Source organism: Pelecanus crispus, chromosome 2, assembly GCF_030463565.1.
Source record: "Pelecanus crispus isolate bPelCri1 chromosome 2, bPelCri1.pri, whole genome shotgun sequence".
Lineage (NCBI taxonomy): Eukaryota > Metazoa > Chordata > Aves > Pelecaniformes > Pelecanidae > Pelecanus > Pelecanus crispus.
In genome coordinates, this window is record NC_134644.1 from 59,893,580 (window position 1) to 59,919,653 (window position 26,074).

Consider the following 26,074-nt stretch of genomic DNA (forward strand, 5'->3'; position numbering starts at 1 on the left):
GCTTATTGACTTTGGCATTTGCTCTTCAGACTTGTTCAAAAGCCACCTCACCCAGTTTGCTGGCTTATTGTCAAGCAGGAAAATGCTCACTGGTCTTTAACGATTCTTTGCTCCAGCTGTCCCTTCTCTATCTAATACTCATTACTCTTGAAAAGCTTTGCATTGCCTGTGCCTTTGGTGGATTTCTAGGACTCGGTTTTGGATGTTGGGGTGGAGGGAGGGGAAAAGGGAATTGAGTGTTGTAAGCTCTGGCCTTTCACTAGCTGCATCTTGATTAATCTGCTCTGAATAAATTCAAGATACTCTTTCTTTTGGATGTTCTTAGTGGCTTGCATATTACTTCAAGGCAGGACAGTTACTTGTGTCTCTTCACCATCTCATGCTGTTCCTTAGGCTTTGCAATTTGTTTGAATGTGCAGTTTTGGTGTGGGGGTGGAATTTGGATTGTTTGCTTATTCCTCAACTTGCTCCTGGTGACAGGCAATTCTCTACCTCTGTTTGTTGAGCTGCTGCATTGACAGAATGAAGGCACAATCAAAAGCTCTTGTTGTAGTCTGACTGAACTGTGGTAGTATCTTACCTGTTCTGCACCTCCTGAGTGCTTTCCTCCCTAAGCAGAAGTGGGAGAGTGAAGGTGCTCTCCCGAAATTGTGTCAGGCAGTGCTCTTGTGAAACAGTGGCTTCTTCTGTTGCATCGACCTTCAGTGTGAGCAGTGTGAGTAGCAAGCCTTTTCCTGGAACTCGTAAGTTACAATGAGTGGCCTCTGCTATCTCATGAGGCTTTTAATGATGTGAGGGTGCAAATCTACCTGATACGTGACTTACTGTCGTGGTTTAGCCCCAGCCAGCAACTAAGCACCATGCAGCCACTCACTCACTCCCCCTACCCCGATGGGATGGGGGAGAGAGTTGGAGGAGTAAGAGTGAGAAACACTCCTGGGTTGAGATAAGAACAGTTTAATAACTGAAATAAAATAAAGTAAAATAATCATAATAATATACAAAGCGAGTGATGCACAATGCAATTGCTCACCACCTGCCGACCGATACCCAGACAGTTCCCGAGCAGCGATCGCGGCTCCCCAGCCAACGCCCCCCCCCCCAGTTTATATACCGAGCATGATGTCATGTGGTATGGAATAGCCCTTTGGTCAGTTTGGATCAACTCTTCTGGCTGTGCCCCCTCCCAGTTTCTTGTGTACCTGGCAGAGCATGGGAAGCTGAAAAAGTCCTTGACTAGCATAAGCAGTACTCAGCAACAACTAAAAACATCAGCATGTTATCAACATTCTTCTCCTACTAAATCCAAAACACAGCACTATGCCTGCTACTAGGAAGAAAATTAACTCTATCCCAGCCGAAACCAGGACACTTACTCATTAGCAGTGGAGGGGACTGCTGCTGAGCTTCACCTTTGCTGCTTTGTCTCTCCTGCTTTAGGACACCTTGTTGAGAAATGGGGGAAAACCAAAGCAGCAAGGGAATCACTTTGAGAAGCTGACTTAGTCTTCTAGCCATGACAGAGCAGCCCAACTGTCCTGACTTTGGTCTGCAATTGTAGAAAAGCTCAGTTTCCTGGCAGTTTGTTTCTTTATTTCAAATTCATAATACCAGTACACACAGGGCATAACATATGACTCCTCTGGAACAGCAAGTCTTTTGCAATATATTTATTTTAGGCTTCTGCTGAACACATGAATAAACCAGCAAAAGAAAGAAATTATGACAATGATGAGGTCAGTCTTAGAGAGAAAATGGTCTTGAGAGCACCCACTTAAGTGAAATTGTCATTTGTGACAACTGTGTGCATTCACAGACACAGCAGGATACGTTGGATTAATGGCTCCTTCAGCACAATGGAGGTGGAGAAGCAGCTGCCTTTGATTTTTAGCCTTCTCACACACCGATGCTTTCCACCTGGGAATGGTAAACTGGAATATTCTGACCATCCCGCAGTTTCAAGGTGACATCCTGAAGGCACCAGCTGACACAAACCAAAAGAGATTTTTAACTTGTTTCAATCACTTTTGATATAGTAGTAAAGTCAGTGTAGAAGCAGCTGGCATGGAGAAACAAATCGTTCCATGCATTCATTGCTCTTAAAAATTCTCTCGTGTGTTTTAAAACTTGGTTCGCAAGTGCCAGCTTCTGAAAGCTGTTTTCCCTAATAGCATAGCACAGCTCAAATTTAAAGGGCTGGGATGCGTGTTCCTATTTGTTGCAACCCAAATAAAATCCTGCTAGCTATTTTCAGACAGGACATTCCTCCCCGCAACCCGGTGCCTTTCTTCCTCTCCGACCTGCGGGCGCATTCCTTGCTTCGCTCTTCTCCAGCCTTGGAGCCAGACTGTGTTGCTAAGGAATTATCCTGGCTTGGAGGAGTTTGAACACTGCGCAATCACTCAATGTGACTGCTGAAATCCTGATGGGGTACGAAGGTGGTTACTCGGAAAGGGGAAACTGCATTTGTTGGAAGCTGAGGGGGAGCCTTTTCCTTCCTCTAAGCTCTGCTCCAAACCCACTTCTGTGAGACTGCTCGTGCTGCTTTTCCAGCTGGGAAGGACTATTCTTCCAGGGTACTAAGACAGGAATTTTTCAAAAGCTCCTGGCACTCACCCAGCTCTGCTTTTGCGGGAATCGGTGCCAAGTACGTACAATTAGGTAATTAGGCTGCCGCACCTCTGTGTGATGGCTCTGCAGCAGGGCTCTTCCCTCACCAGCCCTCCGCCTCCCTCTGACCTGGGACAAGCAACTGCCTCGTTTAAAATAGGGCTTGAAGAAGCAACTGCTCGCTCCCTACAGCATGGCCTGGGGTCTCGGCCCTTCCCTCCACTCACTTCGGGGCAGGCAAATGTCACTTTGCAGGACTGGTGCCTCGGCTGCCCTTGCTCCTGGGCACCATCCCCATCCCTGTGCTGCCTCTGCCTTAGCAAATGCTCCCTCCCAGGTGCAAACCAGCTCACGCGCTCCTAATTTCCCTTCTTTTAAGTTGCCCTCTTTTTTTTTTTTTTTTAATAACTACATAAATAAATAACCCTTGATGGACAGCCTGCTCACTCAAGAGTCTGAAGCATTTCCATGGCTTGGGAGCCTCAACTACTTTTGCAGATAGAGCTCACCTCCCGGTGCCGTTTTACTGTGTCTGTATCGGTCTGGTTGCCTCCTGGGTCTCCACTGCAAGCACACACGTGCATGCTCAGCAGAGCCCCACCAGAATGGCCCGCTTACATGTTTGTTACTTCTCTCAGGGATTTCAGGAGCTCCTCTTTGTGGAGCAGATGGGAACAAGCTATTTTACTCTTAGTTCCTCAGCTGGGTGCAAGGACATTAAGTCCTGCCTCAAGTAGAGCTGTGCACAGGACCCCACATATAAGCCAAGATGGTTGAGTCTGACAGATCTGTCTGCCGCAAACCCTTTTACAGAAGATGCACTTTTTTTTTTCCGCTTGAGTTTGTAGATGGAAATGTGTGGAGAGCTCATTTTAAAACAAAACTCAGAGAGATTATGTACTTCAATTAATGCCGTAGTTTAACATCTTGCAGTTATCCTCACAGTAACTCAGTCAAACAGGAGTGAACTGTTATTTCCCTCCATCTGTGACAAGGGGATGAAGAGGAGTGAGGAGATGAGAGCCCAGGTGCCCAGGGAAGCGTAGGTGTGCAAGAAAGGTGGCTGGGGACCTCTGGGGGTATCTCTGGTCACGAGGTAGGAGGCCAGGTCTGGCCCTGAGCCTCTCAAGTCCCAGCCTAGTGCCTTCCTCCCATTGTTTTACACCTTACTTCCCATAGCTGTCCAGAAGAGAAATACAGTTAAGTCATGCTCATATAATTATGAAAAGAAAACATTACCATATGGCTGGTGGCAGCTGAGCAAAAATGTTGTAGCTTTGGGTTTCTAAATAGAGCTAACAGAAGTGCCTAACAAACTCTGCGAACAAGTACATGTGAGGAGGTTTGCATCTAATGAAATTTCCTCTTTTGCAATGGAAGACGGACTTTTGAATTCATGCAGTAATTCTTTGCTCAGTTCTAGGAATTGGTTTACCCATGACAAGAGAGGCTTTCAGGCTTCAGTATTACAAAAATGTAAAGTTGCTACTATATGATGTGGAGTCAGAGCATCCTTCTACTGTAATACATCTGTTCTAGCACTTTTAATTATAAAGACTGTGTTTATTGGATAGCTTGAAAAAAATCCTGCATGAATTTTAGCTCACCTTGACAGGCTCTGATGTACTGTATAAGATAATTCCCCTACTGCAATACATGATACTAGTCTACAGTTAGGACTACTATTCAACAGCCTTGTACCTTCTTGGGGAGGAGGGGTGGGAGGGGACAATATGTTGCCTTGGCTCACTGTATTTGTATATATACTGAGCTATAGTTTGTAGAACACATTTCACACAAATGAATGGCTCATGTTGTTTTGTTTGTATTCATAGGGATGAATTCAATGTATTTATCAACTAATTTACATTTTTGTCATAGTAACAGTAATAACCTTTCACAAGACCTTCAGACATGAATTTTCTCTTCCTTTGTGTGCATGATCTCAGCAACACAGATGACTAAAGCAAATATCCTGCCCCACTCTTTCCTCCTACCTCCTTCTCTCTATACATTTCTCCCAGTACGCACCATTGACGGGAGTGGTCCATCTCTGAGTTAATATAGAGGTACCCCGCTGATTTTGTTCCAGATACTGGTAACTTTATCTGCAGATGTAAAAGTATGTTAAGGAGTCAGTGAAGCATGTTACTGAAATGGATATTTACTCCTCCTACAGTCAAAGACACAACACCTCCCTTTTAACTTAAACCCTAATTTTATTTTTTTAATGTATTTCAGAGTTTCACTAAGCTTTTCAAGTGGCTAACGTGTGCATGGCTATACAAGTATGCCTGTTCTGCCACACATTAATCTCTCTCCGCTGAAAGAATGTACTGTGTTACAGCTGCAACCCCCAGGGAAAACCACTCACTCTCTGAAATATTTATGAGCAAACACCTTTCCTTACCAGAATGCATGGTGATCCAGAGGTGACCTGCACTGGGCTAGAGGTTCCCATAACCATAACAAGCCTGTAGGTTGAGATCCTCTACTGGTCAATCCATTAACATGCATCGAGGCAATGAGATGTTCAATGATTTTTCTCAGTGTCACAAATTCTACCACTCAGCTGTTTAACAAACAAAGCTAGGAGCTGCAGCACTGACCACAGCTAATTGCACCTGGTCTAACATTTGAATAAAAGAAATGTCTCAAGCATAGTGTTTGCTGGTGGTACTGCAATCACAAAGGGAAAATGCCAGGGGTTCTCCAGCTGGCTCAGTAGGCAGGAGCTAGGGATTTTGTGGAGTCAGGAAATTGATCTATGATATAATCATTAATGATGATTAACTAGTTTATTTCATGAGAACATGAATGCTCCTGAGCATGGAGAAGAAAGTTGGTGGTTTGTGTCCTGGGTGAGGTTGGCGGAAGGCAGGGTTTGACTTCACCCTGAGTCACCCGAGCAACCAGCATTCTTAAAAGGTGACACAGGAAAATGTCAGTAGGACAGGTTCTTGTCGTCTTTTCAATCAGTATAAAGAGGTTGTGCTTTTCCCCCACGTTTTTGGCCTTAGATATGTTGCCTTGTAGAATCTCTAAAACCTGGGAAATTGAGAAACCCTTTGGCCTAGGGTATCATGTGGGTGAAGCCTGGCTGGAGCAAGACGGAAAGTGGAATTTTATGAGAGTTGGTTAAAGGTTGATTTTTTTTCTTGCCCTGACAGCCCCCCTTCTGCCCCATCCCTTACTGCCCTTGCTTGGTCCCCAGGACTCAAAACTAGTCACTAGGAGGAACAAAATTATTAAAATGTGATGAGATCCCTCAGTGAGTTGCTCAGAGAGGTCACTAGGGACACTTTGTGTCACCAGCAAAACTAGGGAAGAGCAGCCTGGGTTAGCGGGTGAAAACACTGATGGCAAGTCCTCTTCAGGCAGCAATCCAGAGTGGAAGTGGACTTGTATTTGCGAGGTTTGCCTCACCCCAACCCTGGGCTGACACAAGGCAGCCTTGTGCAATATTTCAGCACCCAGCGCAGCATTCTGTAGCCACTATGTAACCCCAGTGCTCAGCCCCACGCTGGGCAACCATCCTCTGTGGCACAGACTTACAGGTGCTTTTAAAAACCATACCATTTGTGCTGTACCACAGTGTAGCTGGTGAGCAGCTATAAATCTCTGTTCTGAATAAAGCTTTAAAAACTAGCATGGGACATATCCGGGGAGAAGAGGGAGGCAGCTGCTATTTTAAAGATGGATCTTGATACATTTCTGAAAATCATTTTGTGGCTTACAGTAGCAGGAGGGAGATCGACTGACTTGGGAGGTCCCTTGGCATTCTGTGATGTGCCCATATAGCACAATGTGAACACATTGCTCTTGTTGTTCCTAGTCCCTCACATTAGAACACAGATGCTCTGGAAAGCCATTCCTCTTCCAAATCAACTGGCATCCTGCCCTACTGCTTTCCAGTGCCCTCAAGTCACTCGTGACCTGCTGAAAATCTCCTAGATGATCTCTTGTCACCCAGCGCCTTGGGAAGCCACCCTGTGATACCACCTCCCCAGCGTTACCTGTGCTCTTTCTGTGTCCACACGGTTACTCCCATCTGTCAGTCGGATGTTGTGAACTTTAAGAGGTGGGGCGCCCAGGGCTTCCAGGGCATCGGGATTGCTGTTCAATTGCTCCAAAGCCTGCTGATAATACTGGGTCCTGGCAAAGCCCTCTAGGTGAGAGAAACAGGGTAGTGAAGAGACTGTCCACTTAAAATGAAAACATAAATAAAAAAAAAAAAGAAAAGACATTTCCTCCAGGCTACCACACCCTCCCTGAAAAACACTCTGAAAATATTAATGAGGAGAAATCTGGCTAAAGGAGGAAACACACCCTTATATCAGAGAAGTAGTGCTGAGCTGTAACGTTATTCAGCTCACTTAAATGAAGAGGGCTCTGAATATAGCCTGTTCCATACTGGTATACAGTTCAGCTTATGGCTGTGTCTCCCTGCTTCTCATACGTTTGTATGTCATCTAGAAGGAACAAAAATAAAAATTTAAAAAAAAAAAGCATAAGGATGAATATCTGAAAATGTTCTGAATGTAATTCAATTTTTTTTTAAGAGGCACAGAAAATACTTTAAGAACAGAGGATATTTTGCAGATACTGGTGTGAGACAGGAACAGCTGCCGCTGCTGCGAAACTTGTTGTGGTCTTGGTACAGCTTTTCAAGTGGCAGCCCTGAAACTGCAACTCTACGTTAAAAAGGAGGGACAAAGAAGCGCCATTAGAGTTAATGGTCAAGCAGCAACAATAGCACAGTAGACTGGATGCTGCAGTGTTGGCATATGGAGGACAATTGTAGCAAATTGCTACTTATCAATGTCTGGTTACTATCTATAGTGGGGAAATGCTGTCCATTGGTGACCACTGCACAATGCAGAGCTGTGAGGCTGGAAATGTGCCGACCCTCCTTATGGAGGCAGAGACTTGCTTATAAACAGTTTTAAGGCTTGCCTGCTGAGATTTCTAGATGTGCTTCATGCCAGCCTAACTTCACTCGCTTGACATCAAGAGGGGCAGAGTTAAGCTAAGAGTGTGCATGTGTGAAAATCTTACTCTGGCAACTTTGCTCTCACCTTCCAAAGGGTTTAAAACAAGGTGTAAGGTTTATTTCCTGGTCTCTTGCCTGTTGGTATTACTCCTGGAGCGTGAGGCAGAAGGATGCTGCCCCCTCTCCCTAATTAGAGGCATCTCCTGTGAGCAGGCAGCATCCAGTTGGCACAGAAACAGCTTTGCTACGCTGCAGCCTGCCCTGGTCCTCCCTGGCCCCCTGGGCCATCCTAAGGAGCTCCAGCAAAAGTGGTTGCAGCACGTGAGCACTTTATTGCCTATGGATCATGGCAAGCAGCCACCCAAACCACGTTAAACCTATGTTGTGCTCATCCTGCAGGTTGGAGGGGATAATGGGTTCAGGTTTCCTGGTGCTCCTTCTCAGCTGTTCCTTGTTAGCATCTCGTGCAGCAGACATAAAATGCCTGACTAATCCATTTGTCCACCCATTTTCAGTAAGAGAGCTGAAAGGATGCTGGGGTTGGCTGGGGAGACTGCTCCCATGAGGAGGGTGTGGAGGTGAAGAGAATGAGTAGAAATAGGATTACCTGAGTGTTTGTACAAGCTTTCACAGAGACCACATGCATGCAAACTTTCCTTCAGCCTGAAGGAAAGGAAAGGGAAGGGAAGGGAAGCACCCCTCTCCCCCTGCTCCCACCACTATGGAAGCCACTTGCTCCTCACAAGTCCCAGTATGGGCCAGTTCTGTGCACTGGGATAACCCTGGGCACGAGCCAAGGGAGGAAGGGTCCCAGTGTGGCTCCCCTGTCTGTTGGAGGCTACAGAAGGCCATGCTCTGCAGCAGAAAGTGTCCTTTCAACAGCCCAGCTGGCTTATCCACACGTCACCGAGCTATCAGACAGCTACCGGGCAGCCACTGATATTGCAAAAGAACAAGAAGTTGTGCCACTTGATTGCACAGCTCAGTGATGCGGGGAACGAGCCCTTTAACCTTCTGTATAGCACAGGGGGTGACGACTTCTCCCCTCTCCCCCTTCCCCAAGATTTCTAGATAATAACACTGAAGGTGAAAATGAAAAAATGCTGATGTCCTTGTTAAAGACCAATTCAGTATTTTAAAGCATAACAGGATCGTATATCTGTCATGTATTCCAGAGCTTGAGGGCATGAGCTGCCTAAGATTAAAGCCTGCTTTCCAGCCTTGTCTAATTTGTTATTAATACCTGTAAAATGAAGGGGAGGCTTCAGAGCCTATCTGAGGGCTTGAGGAACAGGCTTGGGTACACTTTTCTGGCAGCATCCTCTGATATAAGGGTATGAGAAAAGCAGTATCATTTGGTAGTACCAGCAAGGGAGAGGCATAGGGGCAAGAGGCCTATAGCACCCCCCAAGAGGCAAAGACTATTTCTGGTCTGATGCTAAGTATCTAGAAACACTTTTAGAAAAACTAAATATCTACCATTTGGACTAATAATTTGGATTCTTGGCCAAAGATGTGTAGCAACTAGAGCTGTCTGTAAACAGCAGTGGCACCTGTCTAGCTTTTCTCTCCTTGTCCTGGTCTTCTCAGTGCTGAGTGCTCTTATCTGCCCTTCATTCAGGAGAAACTGATGATGTCTTAGCACTTCACAGGCGTTTTGTGTTTAAGGGCCAGCTCCACAGAGAGATAAAACTGCTAGACTTTAATACCTTCTCACAGATGGTCCTCTTTTCCTGCCCAGTTGTAAAATCTCAGTAAGAAACGAAACCTGCATTACTGCCTAAGCTTTCACTTCATCCTCACGAACCCCCCCCCCAGAAACCAGACTTTCTCCTGACCACAGCAGCCTGCTTCCTATGCAGTACCCGCCTCTGGAAATGCATGCAGCAGCGCTTGGGAGAGCAGCAGCCCTGGGGCTGAACAAAGCAGAGCCCACAGAGGCAGAACCCAGAGGCTCAGCCACGCTTCCCTTAACTTCATCTGCTTTTCACATCTTGCATGCTGCTATTTTCCCCGCTACACAAAAGCAAATGAAAAGGGCAAAGGAGAAATAAGGTTGCTAACAGCACCAAGACTCACTTTGCATAAGATTATACATCACGATGCATCCCCCGCCGCTGAACAGTCCCATGAAAACAGCCATTTGCTGCAGTTTTCTTAGAGCAGCTGGCATTTTTCCTCCCTGAAAAGAAAAAGGGAAGACATTTGTTGTAAAAGAAGAAAGCTAAAGGGTTATTTCCCCCCTCCTCTTCTTTCCTAAAAGCCCTTTCCAACCAGGCCTGAATGAAAGCACAGTGCACAGGCATCGGGCTCTTGCTCGCTGGGGCCCCACCGCGCGCCCAGAAGGAACGGTGGTGAGAACAGAGCAAACCAGGGACCCAGCCGGGTTGAATGTGTTTATTCAACTTCTTTTAGCGATGCCACCACTTTGCTAATTGCCGAGAAGAAAATGACCTCCCCGGTGTGGCCGGGGGCCAGTGCCGCAGCATATTGTCGCAGGGGCTGCCGGTGCCTGTGCGCTCGCGCGCACACTGCAAGCATTCAGGCTCCGGGGGCCGGATTTCTCTCTCGAGTAAACTCCTCTAAAGTAAACACGCTCGTGGCAGGGCTGGATTTGGCCTGGAGTGGTAAGGGACAGAGCCAAGCCAGCACTGTGCCAGCAAAGATAATGGAGCCAGGGTGTGTGTATATTCTGTTGTGTTGTTTTTCTCCCAAGCTGTGGATAAACAGGAAGGCTCTTGCAAGCTATTTTTCTTCCTTCCTGCACCACCCCAGCCCAAGCTTGCCCTTTTAATGAGTCACAATTTTGGCATTTGAATGAATGACCCAGCAGAATGAGAAACACCTCTGAGAAAGTTGATCTACTGAACAGTTCCACAGTTTGGGTAAGAGGGGGACTGTGTGGCCTGAAGAGCCTGAGCTAATGCTCCTGCCCACTGCAGGTTAGTAGGAATTGAGCTGAGTCGTCAGTGGGGCAGAGTAGCACGTTGCTTCAGGCTGTGGCAGGATGGGACTTGACCAAGCATCTGAGTATCGGCTTATGCTCTTGCTTCTCTCACAGCTGGGATGGTAGGGAGGAATGTTCTTGACAGCAATTTAAAACAAAACAAAAAATTAGCAAAAGGCTGCCCTTTTTGATGTAGGCACATAGGCATCTGAATACTTGGGAAAGCTGTATGGGATTTCTAATCCCAAAGGCTTCACATCTCGATCCTTGTGCCACGATGGTGTGACTTAAATGTTATGCTCAGCAAGAGCTGGTTAATAAACCAAGGCCCAAACCAGTTACAGAAATGTGACCTGGGCAAGGCCGTTTGAGTCCTGTTGTGAAAACCACCTCTAGCATCCATCAGGTATGCATTAGTCAGGTATTGCTCAGCCAACCACTACAGTTTAGAGAGGGTGGAGAGGCAAATGTCAGGACTCCTTCCTGTCGTGGCCGGGTCAGGGTGACATGGGCAGCCTCCCTCTGCTCACTGCTCTGCTGACATGCCCATACACCATCTCTTGCGTCCTCTAGCCCAAGGGAAATGGTAAATGCAACCCAGGTACAACTTTCATCCACTGCCCTGTTGGCACTAGCGTTCAGTCGCAATGCATGCTATCCCTTAGTTGAAGGCTTTCCTTGATTTTAAGAGCTCTTAATATTTACTGTTTAATTTACTTCAGATTTATGGATGGCTAGTAATGGTAGCAACCCAGAGAAGCACATGGCTATTACGTCTGCTTTATGCCCCCAAAATCCCCATATTGTGCCATTGGTACAGTCAGTCATCATCTCTCTCACTCCTGATCTGTTTCTCTGATGAGTTTTCTTCTTCGTTTCCCCTGGGGAACTTGAGTGGCGTGAGAAGTTGCAGCAGAGGAAGTACGAGTGTGTTTTTACAGAGAATCAGTGGCAGTCATTTCACAAGGACAGCGACAGCTTTCTGCTCGCCCGCTTGTGTTTGCAACTTTCCTTAAATTGCAATTTATAACATTATTTCCTCCCCCTCAAACTGCAAAATCTGATTAATAACAGCTTCCCATAAGATCTGTCCAGCCAGGAGGAGGATCCAACACCAACACCACGTAATGGGGAGAAAAACAAAAGGTGGTAAATCTGGAGAGCAGATCAGATATAACAGGCTGTGACCTGCGGTATTTGGTTTTGCCCCTTTCAAAGTTGCAGCCAGGCAAAATTTGCTTGGTGTGATGAAATTCAGGGTAATTGAACGCAAATGTCTGGGGGTGGGGGTGCTGCCGGCAGTTTGCTGAGTAAAAGTGGGAAGACGCGGAACTCTTGCACCAGTGAGGAGGTTTTGACCAAGGCTCAGGGGACCTGCCGAGCAAAGGGAGGAAACCAGAGGCTCTGCAACTTGCTGTCAGCAGGTTTGAGGTTTGTTAGGTCTCACAGTCTGCTCACACTCAAACAAAGGGGATGGAAAGTAAGAGGCGCTTCGTGCTGATCAGTCACATGCTCGCGCACGCTCTCATCACCGCCTCCGCTCGCAGCAGGTCAGTGGCTGCAAGTGCCCCGATGGTGCCGTGCTGAAACAGTGCCATCTGGCACGGGAGCTTGGCAGCTGAGAAATGGTGATCCCGGCAGGCACTGCTGTCCCATGCAGTGGTCCTGGCTGCTCCTGATGTGTTGCCCCTGCCTGCAGCCATCGCCCATTGCTGGTCCCACAGAGGCAAGGATGTCGGGGGCTGAGGCACACCCCGGTTGCGCAGCCTGCACCGGCTCCGCAAAGGTCGTCATTGCCATAGCAGGGAGAATATCTCTGTTGCTTGCTTTCGGTCACAGTGGAAAGCCTGCAGGCTGGACCACCCCATCCCCAGGCTAGCCCTTGATGCTCTCCTCCCACTTGTTTCTCAGCTGTTTTCCCAAGCAAGTCCTATGACAGCATGCTGCGGGAAAAGGTTCAAACCTACGCGTTTTAACAAGCTCCTCAAGACCTTGCAAACCTTCTCTTTGATCCCACAATTCCCTGTTAGCATCTAAAAGCAAGGACAGAGGTGTCCTTGGAGCCCAGTGCATCCTTCACAGGGGGGCTGCTGCTCCCCTTCTCTGCCATTGTGGTCCCTTGTGGCATTGATGTCTGGATATTGCATCCAAATCCTTGAGCATCCCTCAGCATGCAGCTGCTGCTGACTTCTGAATGATGATACTGGAGATACTAGTGGTGTCAGCTTGCGGAAGACCCAAACATAGTAAGGAGCTGTTGTCTGCAAGGACTCATCAGTAGGATTTCTGCCCTCTGGCCAAATGTCTTTGCTGCTCCCATCTGCTGCTCTGCTAAGTGCCATGGAGGTGGCTCACTAGGGAAGGGAAGCAGAGACATGCCCAGAAGTGTGCCTCCTGTCCTGGGCCTTTCTGAAAATTACTCACAGCCTGCAAAGCGTAGAGGCTATTAAAGGGAAGGGCCAAACCGCCTTGACTTCATTTGCCACAGAGGGAGTAACTGTAAGACAATGCATTCAGGAGAATCTTAATAGATACAACGTGCAATTGCCTCCTTAGGAGGCAAGTTCATGTTGCTATCTGTGGTGGAGATCTCCCCTCAGAACCTGTTATACCACTAAAAAGTATGCAAGTCAACTTGTGGAAAACCAGATTCCTTCACAGTCAGTAATTAAAAAAGCACAATTTCCAAGCTACACTGTTCTGCAAAAACATCTTTTCCCCCGTGCTATTTGCAGCGGTAAGAAAGATTAAGTGGAGATTAGCACACACAAAACCACTGAGCCTACAGTTACCAAAAGAAGAGACATTAAATCATCAGAAGTAGTGTTCTCTAAAACCAAATATTAAAGAGTAGAGCTTCCTAATAAGGGTGATGTTCATCTTGTGCCTTGAAAATAGTAAGATATGGTGGAGAAGGTAGTATTCAGGCTTGATTTTGAAACTAAGCAGGACTCAGGCAGCTAACAAGAAGATTTAACAAACCCAGAGAGGTGGAAGACTCCCAGGGTCACATGTGAAATGGTGGGTTACTGCAACAATAGAGTCTGGTTTTAATTAGACTTTGTTTTCTCCACAGAGGATCTCCTAAAAATAGGCTGGGCTGAAGAGATTCTCCCTTTTTTCAGCAAATTCAGACTTCCCGTTTTGGTCTCTGAGCTTTGTGTGGCAGAGGTTGGTCTCGAGCATCTCCACCAAAGGCAGGTAGGGGTGAAGCAAAGGTATTCTCACTAAGCCACAAATACTCATTTTATTTGCCTCAGACCCAAGCAAGGGAGCTGAGTCTGCAGTTTCTTTAGGGAAGGCACGTCCTCTTCCTTCTCCTCCTCCTGGCACTACCAAGCTCCCTCCACCAGCACCTCCAGTTTCTGGGTGCTATTGCAGACCGAACAGCAAACAATAATATTGCTCTGAAATCAGAGAGAAGCAACTCAATCCATGCAAACTCAGCCTGATCACTGCTGGCTATCTCAGTTTGGGCCACTGTATACCCACCTGGCCAAGACAACATACTGCCCGGCCACCAATACAAGCCGCTGGGAGCCTTTAAACCACTTTGAAACACTGTAGTCCTGAGGTGTCATCATGACATGCTAAATATGTGTGACAAAAGACTACTATTAAGTTAAAACCTATCAATAGGCCTGAACACTGACCTGAGCATCTAACTTCAGGGCTGGAACTGTTGCCTAACCCTTCTGCAACAAAACTCTCCTTGGGCTGGTGGGATTTGAGTCAGCTCCAGGTCCAGCTTTTCTGCAAGCCACCCAGGTAGTCACGGAAGTCACAGGAGATGAGGCAAACTACACACAAGCACAAGCACACGCTTGTATTTCACATTCTTGCTCTCTTGCCCATCCATCGATCTTGTAAGATCCATAAGGCATCTGGGTGTGAGACAATTTCTATACTAATAACATGCCAGGACAACATTTTAGAGACAGCTTCTTGACACTCACTGTCTACAAAATACCTTCATTACTGGTACTGTCACCAAAAGAGAGGACAGTACAGCAAAAGTGTTACGACAGGATCATCATTTCAGCATGTTATTTTCCTCTTTTTTTCAGAGAAATAGTCTCAAGATACTATATACCTCATTTCTGAGAAATAACAGCACAAATTCTGCCCCTGACAGCATGTTCAGAAATACCAAAGACTTTGCATGTATGATCTGCTTTCACCAAAACCTCAGAAACTTGTAGGAATGAAGTTTGCTTAATTCGGTCAAAACAGAAGTAGGAGTAATATTCCCCCCCCGCCCCGGCGCAGTGGTTCTTCTCCAGATGCACTGAAAGGGCATATTTTGGCATTTAGGGAGGTAAAATACCTTTACAGTGAGCTTTGAAATGGTCCCTTCCAGGGTCTCCTTGTGGATCGGTTCCTAGAAACGTGTAACTTGCTCCGGTTAAAATGCTTTGAAGGGACAAGTCTTTGTATGAGGAAGACTACTGGCAAGCCAGGTAACTGCGTTAAGTTTATTTTCTGCCTTTGCTGCTAGCTAATTAACAAGGAAAGTGGAACTAGTCAATAGACTGATTAAGGACCCTAAACAGCCACCTCATTCTTGTAGTTGTATCGCATCTCCTGGGACACGCTACAACGCAGGTAGCTTGCTCAGTTAGTACAAAGCCTGACATGGTGCATACAGATATTTGAGTTTCATTTCCTTTTTCTCCTCTCTTCCGCGCTCTCATTTGCACATTTCTATATATTTATATATCTTCATACATCTCTTGTACTCCACTGTCACAGACTACTACCCCACGTGCTCTTAAGCTACAGAGTCTCATCCGGTGGGCTCGCCTGTACCACGTTTCTTTTCCTCCTGCCTGCCCACCTTCAGCCCTCTACGTGCACTCTTCCCCTGCAGACTATTGCATCACCACAGTGCTGGGCAGACAGAAACAGTGGGGCCACCGTTCCTGTTGCCCGAGGAGCCTTCTCCTGCCATCCCTCAGTTTAGCCCTCTGTGAAATGGAGTCTGTCTTCCTAACTGTGGCTAATGAAGGCAGGTGCCTAAATCCTTTTTTTGCTTTTCTCCTAAGTTGCAAAGATGCTACAACCTCACTTGTTCAGTCTTTTTGAAGGCCAGGCTCCTGTGCCGGCCAGTTCAACAACCAACTCCAGATCATCCTCCAAGACAACTAGAGCTGCTCATGCTTTGTGCTGGAGTATGAGGGATATCGCAGAAAAGGCACGACTAGGGCGTGTTATTGGAGAAGCGGGATAATTATACCTACAGTGTGACCCATTTTTGCTGTTATTGGAGCATGGCGTTATAGGTTAATAATCTGTCATTAACATCCCTAATTGTATGTTTCTGTAATTAGACACCACGGGGGGGGGAGGTGTGAATGTTCTCCTTTTGTGTTTTAGAGGTGGATTGCAAAGGATTTAAGAGTAAGAATTCATAAGTAGAGTAAATGAAAAAGTTTCATCCAAGGTGCAGGAAGAAAAGAAGTAGTTTACAGTTTTAACAGTGAGTGGTTTACCTGAGAAAACTATAGGACAGCTTCTTGGCTTCCCTGCCGCCGGGAGTGAGGTCATACGTGCTGCAATCCAAGGTTCAAAAGAATTGCTCTACACTGTACCCATGCCTCCCCACAGCATGCGTCACAGCCCAGCTTCCAAATGGGCACGTTAAAAGAATCACATAAAGAAATAGCAAATATAGTCCTTTGAGTGTCTCTTGCTGTTAGGATGAGAGGGAATAGCCCTCTGTGCTTAGCAGGAGCTTAGCAAGAAGTAGACTGTCAAGCCAGGGAGGTTTTCATAGTGTGATGTGTATTTTCTGTATATAGTTTCCTAGAATAGGTTCACTGAACCTGCAAGGTTAAGTGATCAGTGAAGAGTGCCAAACCATTTCTCATGGAAAGATCAAAGAGCTTGCAATGCTTTCTGTGCAGTGGTAACTACTTGGCTCTTGCCAGTCTGTGGGCATTTATCTGTGTCCAATACATTAATTATGCCAAAGATGCTGACAAGTTCTCAAAGCCAAAAACAATGACCTATCTAAAGTCAACTTACTAAATCCCGAGATGGGGAAAAAACATCAGGAAACACAAGGAATCTGTAATAACCTTCTTGGCTAACAGGTCACATTTTACCTTGTAAAGAGAAAAGAAAATGGTCACAAAAGTTCATAGAAGTACTGCAGACGTCATTGGGCTAGAAACTGTACATGGCTATGTTAAAAGTTAGTACCTGCCTGGAAGTTTACAGTCTCCAACTCCAATCCTGATAAGGCTTATGCCTGTCTGTAGTCTTACTAGCTTCAATAATATGATCCATATGCATGCATTAAATAGGCACGTGGTAGAGAACGACCTAAAGGAACTGAATGCCAGGGGAGGCAGTCACAGGGAAAAAAATGTTTAAGGCAGGAACATAGTGTAAATCATATGATGCTTGTTCCCTTGTGTCTGCTTCCGGAAATGAGGGGGTAAAAGATGTGATCTGTTCTGCCATGATCAGCATGGAGCCCAATTTACAAAGCTTTTAAAAATATCAGCAGAGATGGGAAGGTTTGCAGCCCTAAGGCCAAGCATGTTGCTGATATAATGCCTTTTATTATATAGTATTACAGCAGTACATACTTTTGGCACTTCACAAATACCTTGCTCTTATTCATACTTCCTACCGAAAACCAAAAATAAATAAAACGCTACCCTAAATCCCCCCAGATTCTCAGATGTGGTAAGTTTATTTCAAGTGCCAGTCTTCACACCCTCCCCAGAAGGGCTCCTCCTTCAGCCAATGCTGACCCTACCCTTCTTAAACTCAAGTCCCTTTGAAATACAGCAGATCAACACTTAAAGCCTAGGGCTTTGAGGAACACTAATTACTTTCAAACATCCTGGACACCTGGATCGTTTCCAGAAGTTGGCCCTTGCCCATATGAGCAGAACTGGTTCAGTATCAGCTAAATCTGTTAACACAAATTAAGATCTGGGGAAAAAATAACCTCAAAGACTTGTGACTTTTTAATAAGTATTGAACACCAAATCAGCACAAGACCAACAGGGATTCTGACCTAGAAACTTTCTATTCCCAGAAAGGCAAAAATAAAAAAAAAAAAAGAAGTTATGATGGGAACCATTAAAAAAAGAAAGAAAATAAACTCCCACAATACTTGAAGGTTTCTGTTCAGACAGAACCGGCTTGTTAACTTATGCACAGAGCTGGGCGAAATGGAGATGGAGAGAGCAAAAGGGCGAAGGAAGTGGTGGAACCTGCCACACGGTCTGCACGTGCAGCATCTGAGTCAGACCTTTAACTTGATCTGAGGAGTAGCTACTGATTTATCCATCCACCCTTGGAAAAAGGAAACGATATGCTGGATGCTCACAAGACAGTTGGATGTGAATCAGTTTCTCTTCCAAAAATTAGTCAGGGCAAGAGGAATTTCAGAGAACAGCTGACTGCAATCCATATTTTCCTCCTCAGAACATGTGTGGGAAAAGATTTGAGGGAAAAAATCTCCCTCTGTTTAATGCTTTAAATGATGTCTCTATTTTATTCACTAAATTGTAGGTCCTTCTACAGCTCCTGTTAGGGAAGGCAGGGATTTTTTTTTCATTTTGCAGAGCTGTGGCAGAAAAATCACAGAATGACTTCACAGGAAGCCTGTGCCAGCTTGGGAACTTGGTCTCCAGCGACCTGGGCTGTGTCCCTGCCCATGCACGATCCCCTCTCTTAGGCTAAAACATATCAGCCTAGACAGGTTCAACGCAACTCCAGGGCTGTTTCCAACAGCGAACCTACATTTAGGGATACGGGGACAAGCTTCTTCTATGGAGCTACAGCGTAGGGCTTTGTCCAGCAAGGAGGTGTGACAGTCCAAGAGCCAGACAGAAGCACAAACCACACTTCTACATTCTGTTGATGGGTGAGATTTTTCAAAACATCAGGTGCTTTGTGTGTGTTCAACAGGCAATACCTTTACAGGATCACTGTTTCCTGAAAGTGCTAGGATCTTTGAAAATTAGGCTGCTTTATGGCATTTTCAAGACACACCCTCACTACTATCTTTCAAACAGGGCTGGTAACAACTTCCATTATTTCCTCATAAACTTACTGCTACCATAATCTTCAAATACTTGTTAGTGGGGTTTGTGGATCAAATGCTAGATTACCAAGGACTAAATACAATGAAATTTGACAAATGTGGCATTCACGAGACACATAGGTGTGCTGTGATCCATTAGAAAAGGAAACAGGACCAGTTAGCGGGGAACCACTGCTGCTAATGACGCTGGCTGGGATCCATGCCCACAGACTTCTTAAATTGAAGGCTGCAGAGGAAAGACTTTGCTTTTGACCACAACACACACACATTTTTCCGTTTGTTTTTGTTTTCTCATCGCATGCTACTCAGTTCTCTCTTTGTGGGAATTAGGAAGAGTGATAAAGAGATACCATCGCTTTTATACAATGTCACTCCCAGGGACCTCTGCTTAGACAGAAAAAGCCCCTACTCAGTGTTACTTCCAATTTAGCTGTGGCTTTTGCAGTTCATACAACACCAGTGCAGGCAAAGCACAAGACGGTGCTCCCAGGTTTCATAAGCAGCTGAGAGACTGACTCACTGTATCACTGTGGCTAAAACCATAAACTTAGGGTGTCTCACACATGTAAGAATAAGTGACTAAACACTTCCTGGTTCCTACTTCGCTGGCAGATAGTGACATTTAATGGCTGCAAGATGCTCTGACAGCTTACGATGTAATTTTACTTAGGTATGGAATTGCCCATGTGCAGTACACACATGTTAAGAGGCACGACAATGTGTTCCAGAAAAAAAAAAAAGTATTTTGCAGCCTGGCACAGGGCATGTTGTAGGACCAGCAGAATAATTACAGCAGCCACAGTTGGCACTTATTAGAAAACTAAAGAAGCTGTTAACAGGTCATTAATAATCTGTGACTACCTGCCTTAATAGTATTCTTCAGTCGACAGGCATGAGGGTGAGGGGGTGGAGGAAACGGTCACACCTTCTTCTAAGTCACTGTAGAAGGCTGATACCCTTATTTTTCATCACTTTGTAATCTGCTTGTTTACTTCCCTCCTGGGGTCTCTTCCGACTGGCTGTTCTCTCACTGCTAGCTCTCACACCAAAGGACTGCAAGGCTCTTGGCCAGGGAAGCCTGCAGCCACACTTCCAACAGCCTGTCCCAGGGGAAAGCCAGCCCTCTCTGCTGTGTCCAGCCTGGTAGCTGTCTCCCTGCTGTGCAGAGTTGCCTCTAAACACCTCTCCTGAGCGTGTGCTCCTACTTTTGAAGATTATTTTGTCTGTGAGGCATCCCTGTCCATTTACAACATGCTACGATTTGTTCTCTCACGTCTTGCTCCTTGCCTTCCTCGTGTAGGCAGATGGTTGGAGGAGGAGAGAAAAGCAACTTGTTTCCCTGCTTCTTCAACACACGCTCTCCAGAGCAGACAGATGCCTTAAAGTCAGATCCAGGGCATCAATTCATCTTTTGGGTTCAGCTGTAGCGTATAAAGCATTTGCTGGCTCTGGTCTAATGCTTTTTGACATTGTCAGGCCCCCTTCAGTGAACTACTGCCTTGTAACCAACTTGACAGCAAGTATTGTTCTATATTTATTAATACCGTACGTGCTATCTTCAAACTGACATGTTCCAAGGCCAGGCATCAGCTGTGCTCGGCTCTGGCTTCAAAAAAATATTCAGACAACAGCACAGACCTCCTGCTGCTAATAAGTAAATAAATAAATAAAACCATGCCTTTACCATGCTGCTGCCACACCTTTTTACCCTTTCAATCTCAATTTTGCAATAATTTTTTTTCTTTTCCCTGGGGTCTTAAAATTTGAAGTACGCACTTCCCTGCACCCTCCCCTTTTTGGCTTCTTTAGGAAAGGGCTTTTTTTTCCCCAGTCTTCTTTCAATTTATTCCTTTCCCTCTCTTTTGGATGCAAACCTAAATTCCAGAAACTTGAATCTACATAAAAGTTAATTAACTTCAGGAACTGTTTTTCCTTCTCTTTTTATTTTTATTTTTTTGGAATGCAGATTTTTCTTTTTTTACTATAGCCACTGTAATTTTCTATTATTTTTAAAATGTTCAGCTTAATGGGTTATGTTTACTTAGTCAATAAGCTGATGATGCCCATGACAGGACCAGAAGTGTTTGGTTAGCAGCAGGGAGGAAAAAAAAATCAATAACTCCAAGCATTTGGCAGCTTTGTGGGCAGGAAATCATTTGTATTCTCTGGTTTAAATCAATGACCTTCTTTTCTTTGCTGTTCCAACAGGAAATTATAAACTCTGTGAACACTATTTGCATAGTGCCTTCCGCAATACACTTGTATATGCCTAGGCAAAACAATATGTTAACCCCAGCAGTGCTTCTCTTAGGTCTTCGTTAGGGAAACCTGGGCACTTTAGCACAGAGCTTTTCAGCTGGAGGCACTTGTATTTATTAGAAGTGGAGGCAGAATAGAGCAAGATGTGAAAAGAGCTCCTTCTCCACTTCCAATGGCACCATCAAAAGATGAAGGCATTATTATTTGATAACAGGGTTGTCTAATGCAGAGTCTGAAAAAATGCCTTCTTTGTAACTTGGCAAGATGTTGTATTTTCAGCATGACAGACAGCAACTTGCTACTCTGACATTAAAGCTGCAATTGCACTTTTGTACCTTGCTTGTCAGGGTTGCTCTAATGTGCCAGGCAGGTATGGTTTGAAAGTGCTGCACCTTTGCCTGAACTCAGCTTAGCATTACAGAGTTCATGTTTGTGAAAGTTTCAGCCTCCTCTATCCTGCCCTTTTGCTAAATGCACTTAAGGAAGAAAAAGAAATTGCCACCTTGTCTTGCCATGCTGATGGGAAGCCATTCCAGGAAGGGGATGTTCTGAGAAAAGGCAGTGTTGAGCCTGGCACTGAACTTGCCTTCTAACTTCTGCTGCTGCCCACCACTGCATTAAGTCCAGTTCAGCTATTTTTTAGCATGTAGGAGAGCTGGCATTCAAGAAGACAAGCTAGTCACAAGAGATGGAGGAGGTGTGTGACCCTTTTTTCTACGTTTCCCCCATTGTGATCACAGTGCAGCCCCAAGGTCTGGGATTCTGGTCAATGGCCAGAGCTAAGTGTTACAGCTTGCAGTACCAGCAACTGGCACTGTAAAGCTCCTGGACCTAAGTACCCCTTGATGTGCTTATCTTCATCCTGTGCAGGAGAATGACATGGTAAATCAGTCTAAAAACCATGATTATAAACTCGGAAACCACCAAGGCCTCAGTAGTCTGCACTGAAATGAAATGTCATAAAATTCAGGCATCCAGATTTCTCTGCTTTGCTTTTGCACATGACAAGTCCTTTCATAGCAGTCCTCAGCATCCCTCCTGTGCTCCCAGTGCCACTGGCACAAAGCTGTAGTCATCAGGTGATACCTGAAGTATATTTATTTGTTATGTCACAGCTCTCCCTCCCTGAAACAAAAAGGATAGACATGTTACTTGGAGTGATTGAAGTGGAAGTAGTATGTAATTCTTGCACTCCTGCTTTGTTTCTATTAATTTGCCAGATGTAACATTGACCATCCTGGCCCCACAAACATTTCATTCTTTCCCACTGCAAACTCTACATGCTTGTTGGGGTCCCTTCCAGAGCTCCTGGCTGCTGGAGCACCCTTTGCATTTCTAAAATTTGCTGTTCCTGATTGAAGGGAGCCACTAAGAAAATGAGGTGCCTCACTTTCTCACTGACAAGAGACCAAAGCAGCATCACTGTATCACAGAAGGGTTGAGGTCAGAAGGGACCTATGGAAGTCACTTTGTCCAATCCCCCTGCTCAAGCAGAGTCACCTACAGCCAGTTGCCCAGGACAATGTCCAGACAGCTTTTGAGTATCTCCAAGGACGGAGAGTCCACAACCTTCCTGGGCAACTTGTGCCAGCACTTAGTCACCCTCGCAGTGAGAAAACGTTTCCTAATGTGCAGGCTGCACCTCCTGTGTTTCAGTTTGTGCCCATTGCCTCTGGTCCTGCCACTGGGCACTGCTGGAAAAGGCCTGGCTCCCTTTTCTTCACACTCTCCCTTCAGGTATTTGCATATATTGATGAGATGCCCCTTGAACCTTCTCTACTCTGAACTGTCCCAGAAAGCAGAGTGCTAAATCAAAGGATGAATTGGGTAGCTATTGCTCAGTTGACTTTCTTCTACTGAGTGGGTCAAAAGCAAACGTGCTTTTTCTTTCCCTGTTGCTTTTCTTCCCTCCCCACACATACATCTCCTAAATGTCATGCTGTCACCTTTTCCCGTTGAACACCATGTACCTGGAATCTTTCCATATCACAACAAGAAATGTTTTAATCTGGAAAGATGTGCAAATAGAATAGCTCATGCCAGAAGTATGAACTGGTTTGGTTAGTTTTAGGCTTTGGACCAATCTGCGAGTGATTTATGATTACATATGAATAAAACATAATCAGAAACTGTGGAGTGATAGTGGTGTATGTACAAAGAGGAGAGCTGCTCCTGTTACACGTGGGAACGTATGGGCCATAATCTAATTCTTTTGAGGTTGTGAAAGGTGTGCTATGTGACTAACTCATTTCACTAATATATGACAAGCCAGTTTCATAATGGAAAAAATTACTTTCCTAGATAATTTGTTTTTTAACAACTTATCATAGTTGTTACCCTCCTAAGGGTGTATATTTTCCACTATGCAGAAAACCGGTATGGAATAAAAAATGCTGACAGACCCAAAAACTGCATTTAGCTTCAAAACAGAAATTTGTGGGTTGTTGTTTTTTTAATATATATAAGCTACGGTCTTTGAGGTTTTTGCTCAGAAGACAACCATGTGTTTCATGTGGCCTCTGTTTACAAAAAGGAAAATATAATTCTTTCTGGGGAAAAGAAACTAGATTACACTGCAGGAAAAGGAGATTTAGTGCTGCAGTGTTCATGAGTACTCAGATGGAAATTCAGCTCAAGAACTCTGTACTGAATTTAGGGCACAGATTTATCAGTTTGCTCTGTTCTTGCATTGCACTTAAACGTACTGCTCTATTCATACTGAATTAAATGGGGTTTTCTGTAGAGGTAAAAAGCAAGACTCACTCTCTTTTAAGTTTAATACAGGGTAATGACTTTGCTGACTTCAGTAGCATAATTCTTGATTTATACTGCTATAAGCAAGAGTAAAGCCAGATTAGGAATGTACCTCAAAGTGACAGTATTCAGATGTGTATTTAATCTTCGTTAAATGAAACATTTGGAATAAAATGCACTATTCACTGCTCTTACCATTCTCATTGTAAGTGAACTGTGAAATAGCTTGTGGTATTTTTTTTTTAACCTTTATAACATTAGTAATGAGGACCCATAGTCTTCAAACACTACTATCCTCATGTGACGCTTCTTCAGTGTAAATCCAATCACTTTAAATGAGGTATAACCTGGTACCAGAGAAGACAGAATTGGCTAGTTTATTGTGTGTATGTACAAACAATAAGATAGCAGAAGTAGCTGATAGATATACAGAACTAAAATTTACCAGATCTGCTCCTCTGCTCAAGACTGGCACAGAAGAGGAGCAAAACTTCCTCCTTTCCTGCCCTCGATACTCAGGATCTATTAGACACACCCTCAAGTGTCTTATTTGTTCTTCTCCACTTGTGTTGGCCATTCCTTTCTAACAGGCCTTTCTCCTCCACCCAAGACAAGCAGCTAGGCAAGCAAATGGTGCTATACCCTGGCTTGGAAGTTCCTATAAGCATGGGATTTTCCCCTGGGGATATTTTGTCTGGGACGTTTTATGATGCAAAGGTCTTACTGGAAGAAAGAACTGGCCCTACAAGGTCTGGATGCCTTGCTGAGAGATGAATATTAGTTAGTATATATAATATCCAGTACTGGTGGGTAAAGTGGGAAAAGTAAGAAGAAAGCAACCAATCATTTTTACTTATGCAACAAGCTGCACTCCTCTGACTCTGTTTTCCCCCAAATCTGCTTGTTAACTATGATTCAGTATGTGCTATTTGTGCTTTATGGGACTAAGAATCTAAGACAGTTTATTGGTGAAAGTAACAACTTTCTCATTAAACATTAATGGCAATGTTTTAATCAGTCCCAGGGTTCTGGTAGAAAGTTAAGTCTTTCCTTCAATAACCAGCAGTTACAGATGCAGTAAGTGTTAATAACCTAATAGGAAGTAAACTAAGCAGGCATACATTCCATCACATAGAAAATGGATTTCATGTAGCTTTTTGATGGACTGTTCACACTTTAAACCAAAAAAGTGGTTGATTTTTAATATGGAGAGCTGGGCTGTTAGCAGCACCTAAAGCTGCAGCCCCATCATGTTGTTTACCATTTATCTCGGACCTGATGTTTAACATGCTCCCTGCTATACAATTTGAAGCTAAAAATGTCACCTGGTTTAGCGGGGAGGGGAAGAAATTCAAATGGGAGCAGCAACCATTCTCAGACTTTTAACAACTGTGCTCGGATGCCAAGAGAATAAACATAAGAAATCACGAGAGATTTAAATAGCTTTGTTTCTGATACGAGCTTTTCAAGCCACAAATGGACTTTTATAAAGAAGCAAGAGTATGCATGGCAGTTATGTGGGAATGGGAAAGGGCTGCCTATGTGAGTGTGACACCAGAAAGGATTTTAGTGGGAATAGCAAAGGAACAAAGTTTTATCAAATGCTGGCCTAAAGTCCAACTGGAGCAACCAGACAACTTTCATCTCTTTGCAAAAGGAGAGCAGACAGTTACACTGCCCTTCCTCCCCCATCTCTCTAGCCACCAAGGTTTTAGTTGGGGGAAACTTTATCTTAAATGGAGCCCAGCAAATTGCAAGGAAAACCCAAGATGAGGTTTTTGAAAGCTTGCTGTATGTTTAGGGATAGAGTTGTCACTTTGATCATTAACATCGCTTTCTGATCCTTGTTTTTCTAACCCTAGTAAAAAACAGTAGACTGCCACTTTATTCGCTTAAGTAACTGGCCAGCTTAGGAGATGTCTTCTGCACTTTCCAGTTTAGGAAGTAAACTGAAGTTGCACAAAGAAATCTTGAGCTTTTGTCATGGCCAAGAAGCAAGACTGGTTTTGGCAGTGGGCAGGACTTTTCCAGTGGTCCACTGCAGTTTTCTGGCCTCAGCACTGCTGTAACTGAGGGAGTTCTCGAAATGCAACCCAACATGAGCACAGTGCTAGTGTGTAGTAACAAGGCCCCATTTCCTGTAGTTTTAGTACAACAGGAAGAGATCTGGCAATATGAGTGTCAGCTACACAGCACTGTGCTCTAGTGATTTTTCCCCTGGCTTGGTTTAAAACAGTTGTATGATACGCTAATAACTATAATTATTTTAAAATCAATCATGCAATGGGTGCAGGCTTCTGAGGCCTGACTTACCTTACTCAGATTGAAGCTCAATATCTATGGCTTGATTTTTAGGCAGCTGAGGAAGCAGGGAGTGTTATTTGTCCTGTAAAGCACTTGGCATAACAACAGGCTTTCTCTTGCCACTCTTCCAAAACGGTGG

General features: G+C 44.8%; 1 protein-coding gene across 2 annotated transcripts; it reads right to left on the reverse strand.

Moving 5' to 3' along the window:
* Positions 1 to 1,678: 1,678 nt before the first annotated feature.
* COA1 (cytochrome c oxidase assembly factor 1) lies at positions 1,679 to 26,074 on the reverse strand. 2 transcript variants are annotated; one of them, XM_075728244.1, is made up of 5 exons: positions 25,945 to 26,074; positions 9,683 to 9,785; positions 6,627 to 6,778; positions 4,642 to 4,718; positions 1,679 to 1,984 (listed from the first exon to the last, which is right to left on the reverse strand). In XM_075728244.1, exons 2-5 carry the CDS (start codon positions 9,774 to 9,776, stop codon positions 1,897 to 1,899), a joined length of 411 nt encoding a protein of 136 aa, XP_075584359.1. In that variant the 5' UTR covers positions 9,777 to 9,785; positions 25,945 to 26,074; the 3' UTR covers positions 1,679 to 1,896. The 2 variants fall into 2 exon arrangements, with proteins under 2 accessions (XP_075584359.1, XP_075584358.1); XM_075728243.1 differs by lacking the exon at positions 25,945 to 26,074 and adding an exon at positions 10,058 to 10,144.